We start from the raw sequence: 21,113 nt of genomic DNA, 5'->3' as shown, positions 1-21,113 counted from the left end.
TGACACCAAAGACAGGCATACTTTGCTTATGTACATACATGTTGTAACGTTGCTTTTGTGAGAGGATCAGTTTCCACTGTGGCATACACACTGTCCTGAAGCTTCTTGGATCAAAGTGTCCCACATGTCTCTCGGACACAGAATTGGATTCTCCGGTTTATCGTTAGAGGTTATTATTGTGCACACCACACATTGTCACTCTTGATGCTGTGTAGAGAGCTTATCCAGGAATGCCCAATCTCCTTGAATTAGAGTCAATCCACGGCTCCAGACATCCATGGAGTGGATCCATCTTGTGTAGGCGAGTGTGGAAGTTTTGTTCATCCAGCTACAATCTGTTCTCTGGTTCAGATTTGCACTACAGTTTTTTATTTTTTTACAGTCTTTGCACATTTTTAGATTGATGCCCTAGCATTCTATTGTTCTTGAGAGCTGTGTTAGCTTGCGCTGGTTGTCAATCACCTTCAGGTTCTGAATGTAGTGTCGGATGTTGCTGGGACTCCGCAGAGGGAGGGCGTATTCTGAGCCTGGGGGAGAAAGAGAAACCATTGTTGACTCAGCTTATGTTTTTCACATATAGTCCTCTTTAAACAAACCAAATTCAGTCCTTTTAAGGTTGACCAAAAAGTGGACTAACAGAAAAGGGACTTTTTTTGTTTGTTTTGCATTCACATTGTTAGTTTACTTGAGAGAGAACTCGGTTCTCTTTCTGGTCCACTTCAGGTCTGATGGGGCCTCGGGGCTGAAATACATACAGGGCAAAGGGCCAAAAGAACTTAAAGCCTGTTGTGTTAACAATGAAGTGTAGTCCCGCAGTGCCAGACCTTCCTCTACGGAGCTGCGGAGGAGGAGGGTCTGGCGAGTCTGCACAGCAATCCGGGATGGGAGAAAAACCTGCTCTGGTTTATTGGCATTTCTTTAAACCAACCACAATCCTCTTGGGCGGATCTAAGCGCTGAGCGGAGCCACGGCGCCTCTGCAAAATAGCCTCGGGAAGGAACTTGTTTTGGTGGAATGTGTGTACGTTCAAAAGTGGTTTTAGACGTCAACAGAAAACTCTGATTTGACAGATAGTCTAGCTAGCTGTCTGGATTTACCCTGCAGAGATCTGAGGAGCAGCTAGCCATAGTCCTCAGAAATCCACCGGAGGTTAGAACGCCAACACAAAGGAAGAGGACGGTGACGGACATCCGAAAAAGGCAAATTCGCTCCAGGGGGGTATGAGTCCCTTTGGAGTGTTCACATACGCATGTGCAAAAAAATGCTAACTAATAGATCTGATGATTTTATTGCAGGGCTGTGTTTGTATTGGTGAATCTTCATTATTTTGTGAAATTCGACTGTGGAGCCACACCAAGGTAAAACTCTGATGGAAGGAGAACTAGACCCAACAGTTAATGATATAGTAGATGTAGCTTACATGTGGATATGCGAGTAGCAGGCGCTTCCAGAAACATCCGATCTGCCAAGCCCCTCTGTGGAGACGATGGCACTGCAGAAGAGACATACAGTTTACCAACCTGATATATCCTACATGTGTCATTAGGGATATAACGATGCACGGTTACTCGGTTAAACATCTATATAAATGTGTAAAGATTACAACCGGTTGAGATAAAAAATGTTTCGCGATACTATCCTGATTATTATTTAACGGCCTAGGGCGTAATCTACTTTTAATTACAATTTGCTAAGTCTGAGTTTGTTTGAAGAGATGTATTTTTCTATTTATTTAGTGGTTTTGATGTGAGATTTTTGGTATTTAAGATCAAATACATTTTCATATGGGGACACGTCTGTTTTGCACTGTTTATATAAATTAAGGAATATTTTTCAGTCATTTGTCTGCAGCTTATTCTGTTAAAAACACCCTGAGAAAATCCTATTGTAAACTTAAAATGCTGAATGCTATCGAATCGTGTATTGTTACATCTAGAGATGTTCCGATACTGCCTAAAACGCTGGTATCGGGAAGTACTACAGTTTATGCACCGATCCGATACCATGTAATAAAGCCCAAAGAAAATCTACATTAAAGTAGTTTATTTATGTTCTTTTTCTGTCATAACTAAACTAAAAACTGTAAAAACTAAAAAAAGAAAGTTCTGTGGCGTTCATTGTTTGTGTTTGTTCATGCTTCACAATGAGTTTAACCTGAGCCAGACTGACAACAGCGCTAGAAATCATATCACATCCATACAGGGAGAGTAGTACACCGTTGTTAAAACATAATAAAATATATGACAGACTGGTATTGGATTGGTTCTCGGTATCGGCCGATATGCAAGTTCAGGTATCAGAATTGTTGTCAGGAAGCAAAAAGTGGTATCGGCCCATCTCTACTTACATCCCCATGTGTCATTCGTAGCCAAAACGCTGCATCTCCCATTTACTTCAGCATGCATGTGCACCTGTTTGACCTTTGACCTATACCCTTGCCAGTGCTATAGTCTCCCATTGCCAGACCTATCTCCCCAGCGCTGTGTCAGCGTGAATCTGCTAGTTGTACGACAAGCTCGAGTGGATCTCTTACCGTAAGGCTGGCTCCTACATCCTCGTACAATATTCACTGTCTTGGCAATCATGCGCTGTGACAAGGGGAGCAAAAAGAAAAAAAATTAAGTTTAATGACATGCCAAAGATTTAGGAGCAGAAAAATTAGGCAGAGCAACGTTCCAAAAACATTTGTCTGTCTTACCACTTTCTCAAAATTCACCAATTTGTCGACATAGTTTGGATTTCCCTCATTGATGAATGTCATGTCTGGGAAAAGGCAGGAACAGAAGTTATTAGTGAATTAATTTCCCCAACATTCACATCTAATGCTGTATGTCCCACTGTACTTTATTTATGCTCAAGGGCATTTGTATAATCCATCGTACAACAACATCATCTTTTTAACCTTACTTTACTTTTACTGAACTTTTTTATTTTTTTGCACTTTACTTTATACACTTTTGACTAGTTTTTTTTTCTTAACCCTCATGTTGTCCTCGGGTCAAATTTGACCCATTTTCAGTTTTTTTTAATCCCAAAAAATGAGCCTTCAAAATAAGCTGAAAATGTCAACCTTAGAAATATAAAACAACTTTGGAAAAACACATTAAAAAAAAAAGGACCCTTAACATTGAAAAAGTGACAAAAATGTCAGAAAAAGCTGTAACTTTTTTTCATGGTTGATGGGAAGACAACACAAGGGTTAACCTTATTTTGACTTCAAATTGACTGTGAGCAACTGTAACTTAGCAAGTACCCTGAGGGGATTAATAAAGTATCTGATTCTGATAAGCATCTGTCACCTTTGAGCAGCAGAGGCATGAAGGGGATGTAGGGAGGACTGAGTTTGGCCACAGCCAGTCTGTAGGCCCTGTGGTTGCGTGAGGGGTCCTAACAGGGACAGAGAATAAACAGAGCACCATTGTATCATGTTAGTGCACCAAATGAATGTTCCAAACAGTATATTTAGAATTAACAATTTATAAAATGTCCAGAAAAAGAGAGCATACAGTGTAACTTACCATCAACCTCTCATAAGCACAGTAAATTCTCTTTGTCTTGCTGGGTATTCTCTGGGATAGACAGTAACATATGCCATTTAGTAAATGGTGGCACAAATATATTATCATCGTTCCTGTTGCATTCTGGGCTTTCTCACCTCCCACGTCTTGTAAAGCCTGTGCACTGCACTGTTGCTCAAACCGAACATCACAGCGAAGAAGGAATTCAGGTTCTTCTGATCCTTTAATCTGTGACAGAGAAAGGACACATCATGGCTCTTAGGGCTGAGACCCTATGCTTTTGTCCCGATTCAATTCTTTCACAATACACGGGTGCCGACTCCATTTGTATTGCGATTTGATAGTATTGCGATTTTCTTTTCCTTCTTTACAAAAACAAAAGTTGATTAAGAATGTCATGAGACATTTTTAAAAACTAAAAAAGAATACAAATCCCATGTCAATCAGTCTGACATTTATTTGATTGGTTTTTACAGGATTATCCCAGCAGCTACAGATTCTTTTTCGCTCCTTTTTCAGAGCCCATACATTGTTTATTGCTGTCGGGTCGTAAAGACAATTTTAAACAATATAACGTGTATATTGGAAATAGCAACCCTGCCTTTGAGCTAGTATACTGTTTAGGGTTTTAGCATGCTTACATTTGCTGGTTATCACTACAGCTGAGGCTGATGGGAAAGTTATTCACTTTGCAGGTTTGGTCATAAACAAAAGTATTAGACAAATTAAAACATTGACCTCATGGTGGCACTAGAGACAAAGTCAGGGGATCCCCGAGGCTTCATCCTCTGAGGACTAGGGCTGTTTGTACAAACCTTCATGGCAATCCAATATATGTTGCAATATATTTCAGTCTGGACCAAAGTGTTGGACCGACTGACCTACACTGCCATCAAAACATAGGTTTCTAACTTACACTGCAGCGATCTTTATGAACTTCTTGAGCAGAATGGCCCGTTTCACCAGGTCTTCGCAGAGGCACAGTTCAGTCACCACCCAGTACTGCACCTCATTGAAGCGACGCACAAAGCGCTCCAGGTTAGCTGTGATGGCACCTGGGAATTTTTGACGGCCAAATATGTAGTAGACAAGCTCCACCTTCACAAACAGGAACAGTGAGTCACATAAACTGCACACATACACACTGTGAACACAGAGAATTATGATTTAATTAATTGATGATAATTACAATTATAATTATGATTTGCTTCAGAAACATGCGAAGCATGCAGGAAGTGTTGTACCGCTATACCAGTTGATCTGATGGCAAAGTGCCCAGGAGCGTGGCTCTGATACATTCATCAAAGAAACAGCCAGTCCTTTGTTAAAACAAGGACATATCTGAATGTCGGTTTCAGCGTTGGCCCTACTTTCATGATAGACTACTGGAGCTCAGCCTTGATGAGGCATTTGAAGTGTAAATAAGCAATTTCCTCTTTGTCATGTATCAATTGGTTCATACAGTATGCTTCGGTCAGATGTGAAATGTGTCATATCTGCTTCTGAGTTACCTCATGCATGGCAGTGAACAGTTCCCAGTCATAGTTGGTGAGTTCATTGGCAATGTCTTTAGAGCACATCTGTTCCAGGATGTCCGTTGTTCCTCGCTCTGGACCCTGCTGCTCCGTCAGGGGCATCTAGAAGAAAGAAAGGGAAAGGGAAAGAAAATGAGCAGGTAGAAAATAATAGAGGCTTTTAGGGCACCATGGAAACACCTTAACTCAAATGGAAGCAATGAACACAATGTTCAGTCGCAAGATGGAACTAAGTACATTTACTCAAGCACTGTTCTTAAGTACAAATTTGAGGTACTTGTACTTTACTTGAGTCTTCTTTCCATGCCACTTTGTACTTCTACTTACTACATATTGTATATTTACTCCACTACATTAATCTGACAGCTTAAGTTACTAGTTACTTTACAAATCAAACAGATGTTTGCACACAAAACATATTCAATTACCTTAGACCATTAAACACTTAGTTGATTGACAAGATCGTTTCCAGTTTCTAAAATGTGAGGGTTTTTCGGCATTGAGTACTTTTACTTTTAATACTTTTAAGTACATTTCCACGATGATACTCACATACTTTAACTTAAGTAACATTTGCATTGCAAGAACTTTTACTTAAGTAAAGAATCGGACTATGTCTTCCACCACTGATCACAATAGTGGTGACATTTCCTCTTTGTATTTTCCAAAACAAGAAATGGAATTGAGGGCTCCTATTCCTCACCAGTTGTTCCACTTGGCTGCTTGTGCAGATGAACAGTCTCTCGTTGAGCCCCAGGGCCGTGTAGACTGCAGTCGCATCCAGCTTTAGCTGAGCTCTTTCTGTGTGCGTTCAATGCATCAAAAACTAAGTTTGAGCACGATGAACTGACAGAGAATGGTACAAAATCTATAACCATGACTCTAGACTGGAACTGAAGCTTGAAAACCGCTTTAATATGCAACTCTAAATGCTTTATTTGATCAATTTTACAGAAACCAGCGAGTAAAATAAACAATATCTTAGTACATGAAGTAAAAAAAACACATTATATATACTCTTTGTCTCTATAAATAGAGTCCCACCTCCCATAGAGTTCATTTTGACCAGGATGTGATCAGTGCCAGGTTTGACTATCGCTGACAGCACTTCCTGTACAGATGTGTTGACTGGTAGCATCAGAGTGAGAGGCTTGTTGTCTGGTCTGTAGATCTCATACAGCACTGCACCAAAAGGACACAGAAACCAAAACATGTCAAGATCTGCTGATTTGATAATCAATGACGTTGAGTAATGATGTGTGTTTCTCAGGAACAACACCCACAGATGAGCTAATGTGATGGAACTCGTCTGCGTATGCAACCTATTGTAGTGATATAGATCCAAAAGAGATATAGAGTCTTACTCACCTTTGTCTTGTGCTCTGATTGGTTGTAACCTCCCCACTGGCTCCTCGCAGTTTGAGAACCAATCGAATTGCTGGTTCTGTCAAGATCATCAGAGTGACTCAACATGTCAGTGACAATAAACTGGCAAATTACATTCTAACTGCTTTCTCTTTCAAATGGATCTCAGACGTTAATATTCTGCACCCAGCTGTCATGTGCAAATAAACAAGACACTTACCCTGCTTAGTGACTGATATCCGTTTTCCAATCTGTAAAAATATTAAAATATTTAAAAAAAAAAGAAAGCTGTAAAATGGCATGCTGCCGTATTTATGATTTGAGAAATAGCTAGATGTTATAATATAATATAGACAATTTACACTTTGGTTCTCCTCCTTTCCCTAAATTGTTCTTTCAGCACGCTGGCCAGACGGAAATCACCTGCCACCTCCTTCTTCAACCTCTGTTGGAGCCCAAACATGGAAAGTGAAAAAGCAGGCATAAAATGATTTATTTTCCGTCTTCACAATGGAAATATTCCAATACACAGAATGATTAAATGGAGCCTGCAATCTCACCTCCAGAGAGTCCAAAGCAATAGGGTCTTCTTTCAGCAGAAGGCCATACAGTGCCACCCATTGGCCAATCAGCTTCACTACCTTCTGCTTGGTGTTGAGAATGTAGGCAGCCTTCTCCTGATCGGTGCCCTCAGACAGCTCTGCCTCATAGGTGCATGACGGTTAAGGAGCATAACATGAAAATATAGATATGGCAACTAAATGCTCTGTTTAAACTGCAGACATCAATCAATCAATCAATCAATCAATCAATCAATCAAGCTCTATTTATATACCAACTTTCAAACATAACAAAATGCTAATCAGTGATTAACTAGTGCTGTACAGTGATTAAATAATAATTAAGTGGATTTAGAGAATAAAAAGTAGATTTAGAAACTAATGCACACTAAGACAAATATAATACACAGAAAACAGTAAAGTTGAAATCTTGATGAAATACAACAACTGTGTCATTAATAATGATTGACACATCAGAGGATATTGGTGATGTAGTGCGGCACACAGCTGGCTGGAGGGCATAAAGACTGGGTGGGTGAGCAGAAAGTCGCTCACACAGGGAGCTGCAGGGAGACAAACATCCCAACAACACCCATAGTTAACTTACTAGCTGACCAAGTCTGATCATCTTGAATCACTCCATTAAAACCAACTAAAATTCTCTGCAGGCTCCCACCTATTGCGTCATTTCCATTAGAGTCCAGCTTTACTGTTTCCAATAGGTGTTCCAGGATTTTCTCCGGTGTTCCTGACATAACCGTGTACCTGCACAGAGCACGACAGGAGAAAGAACAGGATATTTTTTTCTGATGCATTGCTCTGCACACATTCCTTTGTGTGTTTTTAATTAGTGCCTTACAAGTTAATTTATGTATCGGAGTTGATTTACCAACATGTATTTACCACGTTTCTACACTTAACTATTTACATTTAACAGTCAGTACTTGCATATTTACATCAGCAGTTAAGAATCTTTTTCTGTGGATTTCCTCACATTTACCTGCGTCTAAGTTCTGCTAGCGTCTGATTTGTTTCTTCAGCTACATGTGATTAAGTAGTTAAGTTAAGTTAACAAGTTTGTTGTTGTGGAGCTGATGAAGTGTGAAGAACACTAAAGTGCTGCTTAACAAAGTTATCCGTCTCCATCCAGCTGTTCATTCTTATGTAGAATGATACAACCACCACATATGGAACTCTCACTTAATTATACTATTTCAGTTACTCTTAATTTACATGGTTGCATAACCTCTGTCTAGGGACTAAAGATGAACAAGACTCAGCCTACAGCCGAGTTGTAGGCTCATTGAGACTCTATTTAGGCACTATTTTGGTGCTTTGAGCTTGTTGCTAACACGTCTGAGTTTATTGCATATACTGTATCATCAGTTTGCGTGCACATTGACTGATAACCGCTCAAAAAGAAGAACTAGAAAAAACAATTTGACGTAATCATTGCATTCTTTGTCCTGCTGACACCTCTCGCGTATTTACAACACTTAGCGAGTTGGCATATCCTGAGATAACAGCAGCGTTGGGTGAATTACAGTGTTCAGTGTGTTTATTGTCGACCTATAAAATGCATTGCCTTTCTGCACACACTGTATCCACGTCATGACAGTTTTATTTCTAAATTTGAGGGCTTATTGCCCAATAGCATCAAGTCCGAAAAATGTAATATTGTTTGGGCTCCACGGATTATAAACCATGGTTGTTTGGTAGAGTGGGGAGAACAAGAGAAGATGGTTGCAGTAAGTGTGTGTGTAAGTGTGCAAATAAGTGTTGTTAATTCCTTTCTGTTTGCTAAAACACTTTGAGACTGATAACGAGTCATTCACCAAGGCAGGGTTGAAGTCCATTTATTTTCTGGTTGGCAGATAACAGCAGATTAATAAAACCATAGCCTGCATACATGTCCGTCACTGAGTTATGATGACCAATGGCAGTGCTTGTGTTATTGGCGTAATAGAGAGCAGTAGCTGCACACACCCAGGTAAAGCATCTTAATGGCTGTAAACCTGCTTGTGAAGTGTTGTGTTGTCTCAGAGGTGAGTGCATCAGTTTCTTACTTGCTGTTTCCTGCTCCACCCTGTGCGGCCCAGTCGGTGCTCTTCTCCAACACCAGCACCGTTTTCCCATGCTCTTCCAGCCGCACTGTGTTAGCTTCAACATCCTAAAGGACAAGAATACACACATGGATGACGAGTCAAATGCATATTTGGGGATTTGAATATGTGGTGGGCACAGAGAAAAAGCCACTTTACACACATTTACTGGTCTATAGTCTAGACCAGTGGTTCTCAACCTTTTTAATCCCGACCCCCCAAAATAATGAGGTTGGTGTTCGCGACCCCCCCCCCACCACAACAAGAACGAGAGTTGCTTCTAGCTGTTTCTAAATGACTCTCCCTGATGATTTTGAGTTATTTTTGTGAATATGTCCTTCGTTTCGGATGGATTTCCGCTTTCTTTGTGTTGGCATTTTAAACTGGATTTATGAGGACTATGGTTGACTGCTCCTCAGATCACTCCATGGTAAATCCAGACAGCTAGCTAGACTGTATGTCCAATCGGAGTTTTCTGTGGCACGATTAAAACAACCTGTGAATGTACACATGTTCCACCAAAACAAGTTGCACCGCCCATGACGATTGGGATTGGTTTAAAGAAATGCCAAGCACATTTCTCTCCCATACAGAAAGGCTGTGAGGACTAGCCAGACCCTCTTCGGCGGCGCTGTGGAGGAAGGTCTGGCAAATCGAGACTAATACATGTAGACAAATAATGCTTTGCTTTGATGCCAGTTAAGTTTTAGTTTAGCAGCTAGCACCTAGTCTCATCCAATGTGCTCCGGGCTCTGTGGATTTTTAATGCGTTTGTGACTTTTTCCTCTCCCCCTGACCCATCTTCAGACCCTTTTATGTGTTCCAGGACCTCCTGATTTACAAATGAAGCTTTGAATACACCACACAAAATGTCCCAAACTCACATGGCAATGTAAAAAACATTCCCTAGTCTAGAATAGTTTCATTTAGTTTCTCCCCAACCATCTGGAGACACCCTAGAAATGGGTTGAGAACCACTGGTCTAGACATGTGATTAGTTGCTCAGACACACCTTGAGGATGCGGATGAAGTCCTGTTTATCCACACGAAGGAAATGGCAGTTGTCTTCTCTCAAGATGATGGTGGCAGCACGGGGGGCATCGTTCAGCAAAGCTAGCTGGCCGAAGTCCTCACCCTCATGTAGTGTGGTTACCAGGCCCTGTGTGCACACGGCACTTTCAGCATTGCATTGTAATTCCAAAGCAACGAGGCATTTCATGAGTGCCAGTTCTGAAATTGATTATTATTATATGAGCAAGCAGTAAGTGGATTTACCTTCCCATGTGTGATCACGTTTACAGAGCCTTTCCAGATGATGTACCAAGAAGTGCCTTTGTCCCCCTGACTGAACACTACATCACAAAAATAGACAGTCAGCAACAACGTTCGTCCTTTACACATGTCTCATTGATCTCATGCATGAAGATCACGTCTACAATGGGCTTCATTATGTATGCATGACTTTCATATTCATGACTGGAAAAGAAAAAAATGGCACATGATGCCCTGATTGTCTCCACTGAAGTGAATGAATCAGTTTGAATATTCCTGATTTGATACATGGTTTGGTAGAGATAATATATCCAAATGGCGTGTTGTGGATAAGTGGATGTTAGCATAGGTGGGCATTTGTGCACTTCATAACCTTAGTGTACTGCAGTGTGGTTCAGATACACAATAAAACTGTGCGTGTCTCTGTGTCCAAGGTTCTTTCTGCCAACTGAGCTCAAACGTCAGCAAAGCTGTCACACTCACAGACTGTTCCGGCCTTGGCATGTGATTCAAAGACCAGCACTGCTGCCAGCTCCTTACGCACCTACAAGCACAGTGGGGTAAAAAGTTAGCCTGAACTGCATTGATAACTCCTTATTGTTTGACTGTTTAACTCCAAAGGATCTTTGATCAAAGTAGCTTAAGACTCAGAGGAAACTGCATGGTTTGGTAATGAGCATTATTATTATTATTATTATCCCAAATGAAAAAAATGGTAGAAACAATATGAGACAACTTAAATTTCCTTTCTTTAGCATACAATGGTGTGAATTGGGCTTTCAACAGATGGAGACAATTACGGGATTGTAAAGGATTCAAAACCGACCCTGAATTGGCCCTCTTCCTCCTAGACAGGTATGTAATATGTTTCATTCATAAATTACCTTTACAATGCGAGAAGTGTATGTACGTCAGTAGCCTACAAGAAATTGTGTCCCCCCCTTCCATTTAGCGCCTAGTTTTTTTTCTTTCCAGTCCGTGTTTGCCTATTTTCTTTTTATTAAACAACAATAATAAATTACTTTATTATTAAGTTGCTTGCTACAACAAACTCTTGTAATTCTTTGGCTTGTGACCCAATGACAGGGATACCCTGTTTATACCCTGGTACAGCACGCCCAGGACGGCCTGCAGCTTCTGTACCAGCCAGATGTTGGTGTGGAGGTTGCTATCCTCTACATGCTACACTGAGTCCACTCCCATCTGGATAAGGGAAGTGGCACAGTGAGGATCCTCTTTTGGACTTCTCCAGTGCCTTTAATACCATCCGCCCCCCTATACTTCAGGACAAACTGAACAGGATGGGAATGGACCCCTATCTCGTGGACTTGATCAAGGATTACCTCAATGACAGGCCACAGTGTGTCAGGCTGAAGGACATTGTGTCTGACACTGTGGTCAACAGCACTGGAGCACCCCAGGGCACAGTGCTAGCCCCTCTTTTCTTCACCCTGTACACCTCGGACTTCTGTTACAGCTCAGAGCTGTGTCACATACAGAAGTAGGCCGATGATGCAGCCATCGTTGGGTCTATCTAGGGTGACAGGGAGGAGTCTGATGGGGGACTTTGCTCTCTGAAGTCCCACTAACTGCCTACAGCTCAACACCTCTAAGACAAAAGGAGCTGGTCATTGACTTTGGGAGGTCCAGACCAAGCCTGCGACAAGTCCTGCTAGAGGGAGTTGAGGTGGAGGCAGTGCCATCATAAAAATACCTTGGGCTGTGATTGCATAATAAACTGGACTAAAAACTACATATAGTGGCTGTAATCACAAGGACATAGATGTCCAGAGCAGGCAGAGGCAGAGACTTACAGAGGTGGAGAGATGAGCTGCAGCCTTGACATGGAGCAGCTCCTCATAGATGACCTCCAGGTCCTCAGCACTCCTCTGACTGGGGCTAAACGCAGTGAGACAACACATTCAATCAACCATTGAATGCACTTTGAAACCAAATCCAACTTCACTGGTTTCTTTGAAAGGTTGTTTGACCCTTATGGACTGTCAGACATGATCACTATGAAAAAGGTATGGGCTAGATAGGGAGTACCACATATACAACAGGTTTTCATGTGTAATAGTCAGTGGTGGAAGAAGTAAAAGTACTAATACCACATTGTAAAAATACTCCGTTACAAGTAAAAGTCTTGCATTGAAAATGTCCCCTGAGTAAAAGTATCACCAGGAAAATGTACTTAAAGTCTTAAAAGTAAAAGTACTCAATGCAGAACAAGCCTCACATTTTAGAAACTGGAAACAATCCAAACTGTTCTGTCAATCAGCTCTGTCTTTAATTGGCTAATCATTTCAGCTGGACTGTTGGGTAGTTTAATTTATGTGGAAACATTGTATTTTATAAACTACATGTGTTTGTGTGCATAGATAATAATCTGTGAAGTAAAAGTAACTAAAGCTGTCAGATGAATGCAACGGAGTAAAAAGTACTATATTTCTCTCTTAAATGTAGTGGAGTAGAAGTAGAAAGTGGCATGAAAACAAAAGACTCAGGTAAAGTACAAGTACCTCAAATTTCTACTTAAGTACAGTACTGAATAAATGTACTTCCACCACTGGTAATAGCTGTATTTGGCTCCACATACTGACCATTTGCGTAGAATCATAGTGAGCAGAGCATCGGGACCCAGCTGAGACAGCAGCGACAGCCCCTCCTGCAGCTCGTCCTCCCACTCCTTCTCATTTGTTCCGTGGTTCAGGCCAAACTCAGAGTCCTGGAAGCGGTAGAACTGGGTGTCCTTGTCATGGAAGTTCAACCCATGTTTCACTTGATTGAGGCAGAACACAGAGGCGGGAGAACACTAAATGAGACCCAAATGTAACTAAGAGAAAAGATGGTTACATAAAAATCGGATAATTAACCAAAACACACAGTTTAAAAAAAAAAAAAAGGAAAACAAAATTGGAAATACATAAATACATTTGACCTTTTAACCCTTGGGTTGTCTTCCAGTCAAAAGTGAAAATCAACACCTTTTAATCAATGTTCTTGACTTTTTCTTATGTTTTTGTCTCTTTTTCAATATTTTTGATGCTTTTTTAAATTTGTCACTTTTTTCTGTTCTCAACACTACGCAACTAACTTATTAACTTTAGTTTTACAGTCATTTTGGAATTATGGTCAATAAACCTAGTTTATAGGAAATTATACCTAATGTTTGAGTTAGAAGAGCAGAAATTAGGAATTATTCAGACTACAAGTAAAGGAATGTATGTTGATCACAGACTGGAATAGATCAACTTTTACACAATACTATTTCAAAACCACTTCAATTTGTTTTCAAATGCTGTAAAATTGAATAAGACGCCCCAAAATTAATGAAAGTAGAGATTTGTACTTGCCAAAGAGCGTTGTGTGGAATCAATCATGTTATTTTGGGTAATTAAAAAAAAGAAAAAGAAAAGAGCACCAATAGCCTATAGGAAAACGGGTCATTTGACCCAAGGACAACATGAGGGTTAAAGAGAATGAGTTGTCATGTAGTAACGTTACAAAAATCAAGAATGACAAGAACATGGAAATCAGATTCATTTATGCTGAGTGATCCACTTAATTTGATGATGAAGCATTTCTATCCTGATTGGAGTGGTCTCTTCCAGGAAGACGGGGCCTCCTCCAAAGAGCATGAGTGGTTAGTGAGCACTTGACTGACTGAGAACACATCGTGAAACCAAGGCCCTGGCAGGCTCAGTAAACAGATTTCCAGCTACTCAAACATGTTTCGGTAAATTCTCAAGTGCAGTCTGAGACATTATTGTCAGAATATACAGTCCACGTCAAGGCCCAAGACATGATTATGTTAATGTCTCTGTAATTGTGGCTGCTCAAAGTTGGTAGGTAAAACTGTCTAGTGGCGGATTTATATTTTTTTCTTAAAACACCAGTTTCAAAAATTCATCTTTCCTTCTTACCATGAACAATGATTCCTTCATCTACCAAGACCTGCCACATTCCAACTGCCTGGCTTCTTGATTGCAGGCATTCATTTTGTTTCATCAGCCAATCAACGAGTTCTTTACCGGAGCAACACTGTCTGTGAGAGAAATGTAACATATGAATATGCATTTCATTCATAGAGGTTTGTTTTAACGTGGAAGAGATCCCACCACCAGTGTAGGTACCTGTATGTTTTGAGGTGATACTTTCTATCTCGGATCAGACCCGGGTTCCTCTCGATCATGACACTATACACTGATCTCGCTGCTTTCACAACACGATCTGAAAGAAACTTTTAAAAAAAGGCAAAGAAGAAAAGCAGTTCAACTACTTGCATCTTTCTTTTATACGTAGACATTAATGTGAGTTGCATTCTGATCAAACAGGGAGAAAAAGAGTGAGAGGGGGATGTGTACTTAAAGAAGGAGGACGTGTAACACTGGCGGTCTTGTGCACTGATACAGCCGGCTTGTGTGTTGGCAGCAGAAAGAAGTTAGCAAAAAAAACAAGTGTGCATGTGTGAGAGATGGAGACTAGTTTCTTTGCATTTGCCTCTCTCGTGAAGATCGTGTGTGTGATAGCACGTACGTCAACAGCGTGAGTGGAGATCCCTGTGGGTGTTGGAGTGTAATGTGGTGTGTGTGGGGGGTTTCAGAGAGGTGAGAATGTGTTCAAAAATTGCTGTTAATCTCTCCCACACCTCGCCTGTACAACACACTCTCTGGGCGCCACGCAGCGACAACAAACTTTCCCTTTCCGACCACCCTCACTCTATTTCCTTTGAAACTCTCTTGATTCTTCCCCAGCTTACTCCCACCACCTGACACACATACTGTACACACACATACACACTCGAGTCAGGTCTAAAAAAGACTGCAGACAGGGGTGCAAAACCTGTCAGCCACCGATGCAGAAGCAAGGCTTATGTAACAAGAATGTGCTTTGTATGTTTGGCTGTAACGCGGCTGTTCTGGTTCAGGCCTTTTCACGCTTTACAGTACACTTAATTCAAAACCAAATTGGATCAAACAACCACCCAACAACATTTACCGTCCGAATGAAAAGTAGACAGTTGTACTTTGCTCCTCCCTGTTAGACTCCCTCTCTCACATCTCCTGCACCAAGTCTTGTGACTCCACGAGTGCCTCAGATGGTTGCCTGTCTGTTCATGGATTCCACTCAAAACACTGCTATTTGCCCAAGGTGTTGGTCTTGAGACGCACAAACAATTACCATCAATGTCCATTTCCTATATCAGTGCTTTTTCTTTAAGTGGAGTAGCAAATTAAGGAAGCAATTGTCAGAAACTTCCTTCACCCTTTGCTTTTTCTAGTGTTCTACAATTCATTCAGGATATAGAAACGCCTGAAGACCTCTGATAGTGTACTCACCTTTTCCCATGATGCTCTTCGGGGGCTATGACAAGTGCTTGTTAAATCCACATTCACGCAGGACTGCTAATTACAACAACTAGAACAGACTCCTGTGGGTAACACTACACAGTACAACATAGGGCTGGGTGAAATGACAATAAATCTCCTTTCTGTCACAATGCCAAAAAAACAGTGGCCAAACTGCGTAACAGGCATTATTTATGTAATTTGGATGACGCTTTATGTTCTGATCCTTGCACGTCATGTTTTCTTTTACACAAAAGTGCTTAGTAAAATATACTTATCATTTGTCAAGTATTTAATTCACACAGGAGTGTACAAAAATAGGCTGTATTTTTTTTTTTTAAATAGACTATTTATTTATTCAATCACGAGAAAACATGCTATACCATGATATATATCGTTACTTCAACCTAATACGCATGTTCCCAGACCTGACATCAGCAGACTAAATGTGCCCCGAGGCGTCTGCTGTGCCCCTCTGGAGTTATGTTGTCTCGAGGTCACCAGTATTCCCAGGGGCCCATTTCCCCCCGGGACTCACATTCTCAGGCATGTCAGCTACAAAACTTATTTTCTTGATGAGGCCATTTTCCATTACCTAACCCACTCCTTATAAAAACTTTATCGAAAGCCATATTTCACTGAAGGGAGCCTAGCCCTCGCTGCTAAACCCGTCCATCAGAAACATTTAATCTGTGAGTTGTAGCAGTGCTGCACTGAACTTCACTGTACTGTTGTTTATTGTCTGAATGTAACCTAACCTAACCAAAGGCCACCTAAGCATGTTATCTAGAAACTATAACCCGCAGGTAATTGTTTACAGGGAAAACACCTTTTCCAAGTACAATGCGCACTCTGCGTGCAGCGACCAACACAGATGTGTCTGCACATGTATCTGTCAGGCCATCTGTCAGGTTTGGACAGAAAGTAATACAGTTTAAGTACACTTATACTGTAAAATGTATAGGCTCTTTATATGATCCTAAATTACTACACCTACTTTTATTTTGCAGGGCTACAGAACAGCTGCTTTACAGCCTGTACAGTTTGCTCAAACACTCTCCAGCAGGGCATATGCACACACAGGAGTGAACACAGTCATTTGGTTGAAAAAGGGTGGCAATTGTATTAATCACAACACAATCACATAAAGATATATTTTGTGTATTATTTTCATTAACGTGTGTTAATGATAAGTAGTGTTAGTCATAATCTTTTGAAGTGTGTACTACAGTCTGGGGTTTTGTTTCATGTATTTTCCTTGTGGGGTGGAATAGTGATGAGCACAGTTATCCACTCTGTAGGCGAGACATTTCTCTGTTTCTTACTCTCAGTGACCTTGGTGGGCTGTGTTGTGTGAGAAACAGCTACAGATGAACACTGAGTTGACAAAAAGCGTTGTGCAGCTCTGCGGACTACAGATACCTGACTTTTTTTTCCTTTTCTCTGTGTGAGAAAGACACAAGACCACTCTTTAGAAAGCAACATTGCCACTCCACATACATGACGGATGTTTTTTTCCCCATTCCAGGCCTTTGATTAGGTCATTAGGCATCAGTTTTGCGATCTGTCAAGTTGTATCTGTAGTTCATGTGAACTTAAACATCTGACCTACACGGGAAACCCTCCCAAACCCATTTTATATCCAATCTACAAAGTCCTGTCCCTGCAGAGCAGAACCACCAGCCAAAAGAAAATGAAAAGTATGTTAACAAAAATTACATTGGGACATGGCCAATTTCCGTTCCACAAATTAGTAATGTATTTCTAAATGTGAGCAGAGATCAGGAGCTGTTAAGCTTGTGATTAGGTATGGTGAATTCTACTTCAGTGTGCTCATGTCTAAAGAGGAAAACGACATCTTTTGCATCTCACATCAAACTTGGGGCACAACAGTAAAACACAGGTTATGAAAAAAAAGATCCGTCTCGTCCAGTGCTACGAGAATGTATGATGCTCATTAGTGACTTTTAGAATCTGGAGCCAACACTTCCTAAGCAACCAAAAAAAGCTGGTTAGCAACCCCTGCCCCCTGCAGACATGATTACTCTATCTTCTCTCTCCATCTCCGGCACAAAACTAAAACGCACAGACATTGATTATTTTGGGGTTAAAAGACTCACTCTCTCTCTGTCTCTCTCTCTCTCTCTCTCTCTCTCTCCAACCAGGATTGACTTTCCATGTGGGCCTACAACCCTGTTATGATTGTTTTTAAAGTTCTCTCCTTGGCATGCTGTTGAAGAAACTGAGATAAGGCAGGGCGAGGGGCCTGGGCTGGGTGAGGTCTAGGGCTCGGGAGTGTAGGGAGGGTCAATTAACTGTGGGCCCTAAGTGCCCTTTAGACTCCTTGTGACTGCATGCCCTGCTAGGAATGTGTTTTTAAGACTCGCTTGAGTAGTAATGCAGGATATTATAACAACAAAAGAACAAGTTCAGCAGTTTGAGAGGATGCAAGCACTGCAACTCTGGATGAAAACAGAGGTCAGGAGACCCATGAGGAGAGAGTAAGCCGTCGATAGTTTAAAGAGCGACAAGAAGTCTGATATGGGCTTTGAAACATTTATATTGGAGGAAGACATGTCTTATAATTTGCATATTTAGTAGCCACACAGACACTGTTGAAATCATTGGATTCTGTGTATCATTCAGCAGCACTGAGGTTTATAATGCATGCAAAGTACTCTACCCATCATTGTGTATTATATGACATGGTTGGTTTGCCCTCAATCAACGCAAGAAGGCTCAAACATTGGTTGACCTTTGTGTACAAATCAATAACTGGACACAGTCCTTCATAGCTAACCACACTTTTAGTACTTTAGATCTGAATACAGATACATACTGTATGATGTTCCACAAACTAAAACAGAAAAACTGCTTTTAGTTATAGTGCTCCTACTTCATGGAATGAGTTGCAAAATCAGCTAAAACTGTTTCTTATTTCACATACTGAATTCGAGTCCTACCTAAATCAAATATACAACATGTCTGCGCTTGTTTTTAAACTGTGATTTTCTGTTTTTACTTATTATTTATTATTCTTGTCCATTCCTGTGTGTCTGTTAAAGTGTATCCTCAATGTGCTGCCTTTATGGCCAGGGCTCACTTGTACAAGAGATTGTAATCTCAATGTGATTCTTTTCCATGGTAAAAAAAAAAAAAAAAAAAAACATGACTATGAAATTGTTCAAGAAGGAATTTCAAGACTATCATATGATTTAAGATGCTAGATAATAAATAACCCTGATGATCAAAGCTTAAAGACAATTCAGTTTCCAACAGTCTTTTTGGAAATGTCCGTTTTCAATATCGTTTGGGGCCATCCTCTACTTGCTTAAGTGCTAAAACTTGCTGAAATCCCACTTCTCCTGACATTGTGTGTCTTCCAATGTTCAGCAGGGTTCAAACACCAGTGAGAACCTTGGATTGCTCTCTGCTGTGGGGATGTGATGTACCAAGATATAGCTCACCATCTCTGGCGTACACACCTGCTTCATAGTGTCCTTTGAATTCAGGGCCTCTGGCAGCGGAGTCTAGGAGAAACAGGAAGAGAGACGTTATCACTACTGAGCCGTTCCTGCAGGTCTAAAGCCTCTGAAATAAAGCAGAAAGATTCCACAGGAACTATCTGGACTGGTCGTGGATGATTATCTCGCTGCCAAGGCACCAAATAAACAGATTTAACCAAGCTGCACCATCCAGATAGAAAGAATAATTATTTCTTTTCATGGGGATGAAGGTCAACGCAAGTACATTAACTCAACCTGCCCTGTGTTACCATTGTCTCCAGCGTGGTGTGGGTGGGTGTCAAGTGAGTGTGATGAAGTGGGAGGAAGGAGTTCACAGACATCAGCAAAGTAAAGTAAATAGCCTGTTGCCATGCATTTTGCTAGGTGAAAAGGTTGCTTTTAACTATGGACTATATGCTTTATCTATGAAAAGGCTGTTGAAAATCCAACTATTTAAAGATTAAATGCACTGCAGCGTTTTCAACATATACAAGCATTTGACCTCTATATTATTTATGGAGACTCCCTACCACTGCACACAAGTCAGATCAGCCCTAACTGGCAGAATAAGGTATGGTTTTAGTTGTACCGAGTCATTTCAATGAATATAATTCTAAGTCTTTGATTACTGTTGCTATTTGTCTTTATTATAGCCTACATGTTAAGATCAGTTGCTGGCTAGAACAGTTTTGAAATATTGTTTTAAGTTGCCAGGTGTGGCTTATTGCCTGTTTCCCCTCTGCAAATTGATTGGCTGTCTGCCAAGTGGTAGCTAGCCGAACTAGCTAGCTATATGTCATCTTCTGCTGGTGGTTAGCAGTTCTTTTAAAGATAGCTAAAGTCAGACTTTAGAACTAAAAGTTGATATTAAACACCTCAGTGCCCACCAGCCGCGGGGTATTGTTATAAACCAAACCGCTGGTAAAGAAAAAAATCTGGTTTAACCCTCCTCTTGTCAAATCTGACCCATTTTCTATATCAGAACCATGACAAAAGAACGTTGAAAAAAGTGACAAATGTTGCAAAAACTACAAAAATGCAGAAAAAAAATAAAACTAAAAATCTTTGTTTTAAATGCTGAACCAAAAAAAAAGTGACAAAAAAAACATCAAAAACATCGGAAAATGAAAAAACAACAACATAAAAATCATTTGAAAAAGTGACCAAAAAAAAAAAAAATCTGAAAAACAATAAAAAAAATTCCTAAAACATAATTAAAAAGAAAAAATCTAAAAGTGACAAAAGAATTGTAATAAAATTGACAAAACCGTATAGAGAAAAGTGTAAAAAAATAACAAAATGTTGAAATTTCAGCCTCGAAAAACCCAAAGTTACAGGTTGACAGGAAGAAAACACGAGGGTCAACGCAGAGTGGTTCTCTGCGAAACAAAAATAGTCAACGTTAGCTTGTCAGAGACAATACTTTTTTATTTGCATTGCATTGCATTGCATTGCATTGCAGTTTGTCTTACTTACGCAGCTAGGACTACGTTAACGTTACAAACAGGGGGTTTAGCAGTACAGCTAATCATTTTGGTGAGAACTGAGAAAGTGCCTATTCGAATTGTAAACTGTGTTAAACTCTGTGGAAAATATAAACTATGATGTATTATGGTAAATTGTGTAATTTTCTGTTTTTTGCATCTGTGCAAAGTAGTCTAGTTGTTAGCTATTTCTTCATTGTGTTCTTTGTGGCTTAGTTTTTATGATCCACTATATAAGGTTACTTACATTCTAAAGGCAATTGTTTTCAGTGCTCTGGATTGCTCATGTTGCAAGGATAAATATTAAGGCCTTCTAAATGGCATGGGTCCCTGTTGGCTATGAAGCCTAATACGTGATGCAAAGTATGTCAATCATACAGTGACTGTTGATCAGGAAACTTCTCACATGACTGATATACA

General features: G+C 40.4%; 1 protein-coding gene across 1 annotated transcript in view; it reads right to left on the bottom strand.

Annotated features, from left to right (window-relative positions):
- Nucleotides 1-71: 71 nt before the first annotated feature.
- rapgef3 (Rap guanine nucleotide exchange factor (GEF) 3) overlaps nucleotides 72-21,113 on the bottom strand; it is a 23,661-nt gene continuing 2,619 nt past the window's right edge. The window contains 26 exon segments of the mRNA XM_032520280.1: nucleotides 72-527; nucleotides 1,421-1,492; nucleotides 2,534-2,588; nucleotides 2,699-2,763; nucleotides 3,300-3,387; nucleotides 3,519-3,569; nucleotides 3,656-3,746; nucleotides 4,435-4,616; nucleotides 5,030-5,155; nucleotides 5,757-5,854; nucleotides 6,098-6,235; nucleotides 6,422-6,497; nucleotides 6,639-6,669; nucleotides 6,781-6,863; nucleotides 6,979-7,129; nucleotides 7,463-7,541; nucleotides 7,655-7,743; nucleotides 9,045-9,148; nucleotides 10,093-10,239; nucleotides 10,356-10,432; nucleotides 10,836-10,896; nucleotides 12,167-12,251; nucleotides 12,956-13,133; nucleotides 14,279-14,400; nucleotides 14,489-14,595; nucleotides 19,189-19,233. Of these exon segments, the coding sequence (XP_032376171.1) occupies nucleotides 409-527; nucleotides 1,421-1,492; nucleotides 2,534-2,588; nucleotides 2,699-2,763; nucleotides 3,300-3,387; nucleotides 3,519-3,569; nucleotides 3,656-3,746; nucleotides 4,435-4,616; nucleotides 5,030-5,155; nucleotides 5,757-5,854; nucleotides 6,098-6,235; nucleotides 6,422-6,497; nucleotides 6,639-6,669; nucleotides 6,781-6,863; nucleotides 6,979-7,129; nucleotides 7,463-7,541; nucleotides 7,655-7,743; nucleotides 9,045-9,148; nucleotides 10,093-10,239; nucleotides 10,356-10,432; nucleotides 10,836-10,896; nucleotides 12,167-12,251; nucleotides 12,956-13,133; nucleotides 14,279-14,400; nucleotides 14,489-14,595; nucleotides 19,189-19,233 (2,520 nt within the window). The 3' untranslated portion in view covers nucleotides 72-408.

The sequence above is a fragment of the Etheostoma spectabile genome, chromosome 7 (genome assembly GCF_008692095.1).
Source record: "Etheostoma spectabile isolate EspeVRDwgs_2016 chromosome 7, UIUC_Espe_1.0, whole genome shotgun sequence".
Classification (NCBI taxonomy): domain Eukaryota; kingdom Metazoa; phylum Chordata; class Actinopteri; order Perciformes; family Percidae; genus Etheostoma; species Etheostoma spectabile.
The sequence above is the reverse complement of the archived record's forward strand: the minus strand, read 5'-3'. Positions and strand labels throughout refer to the sequence as shown.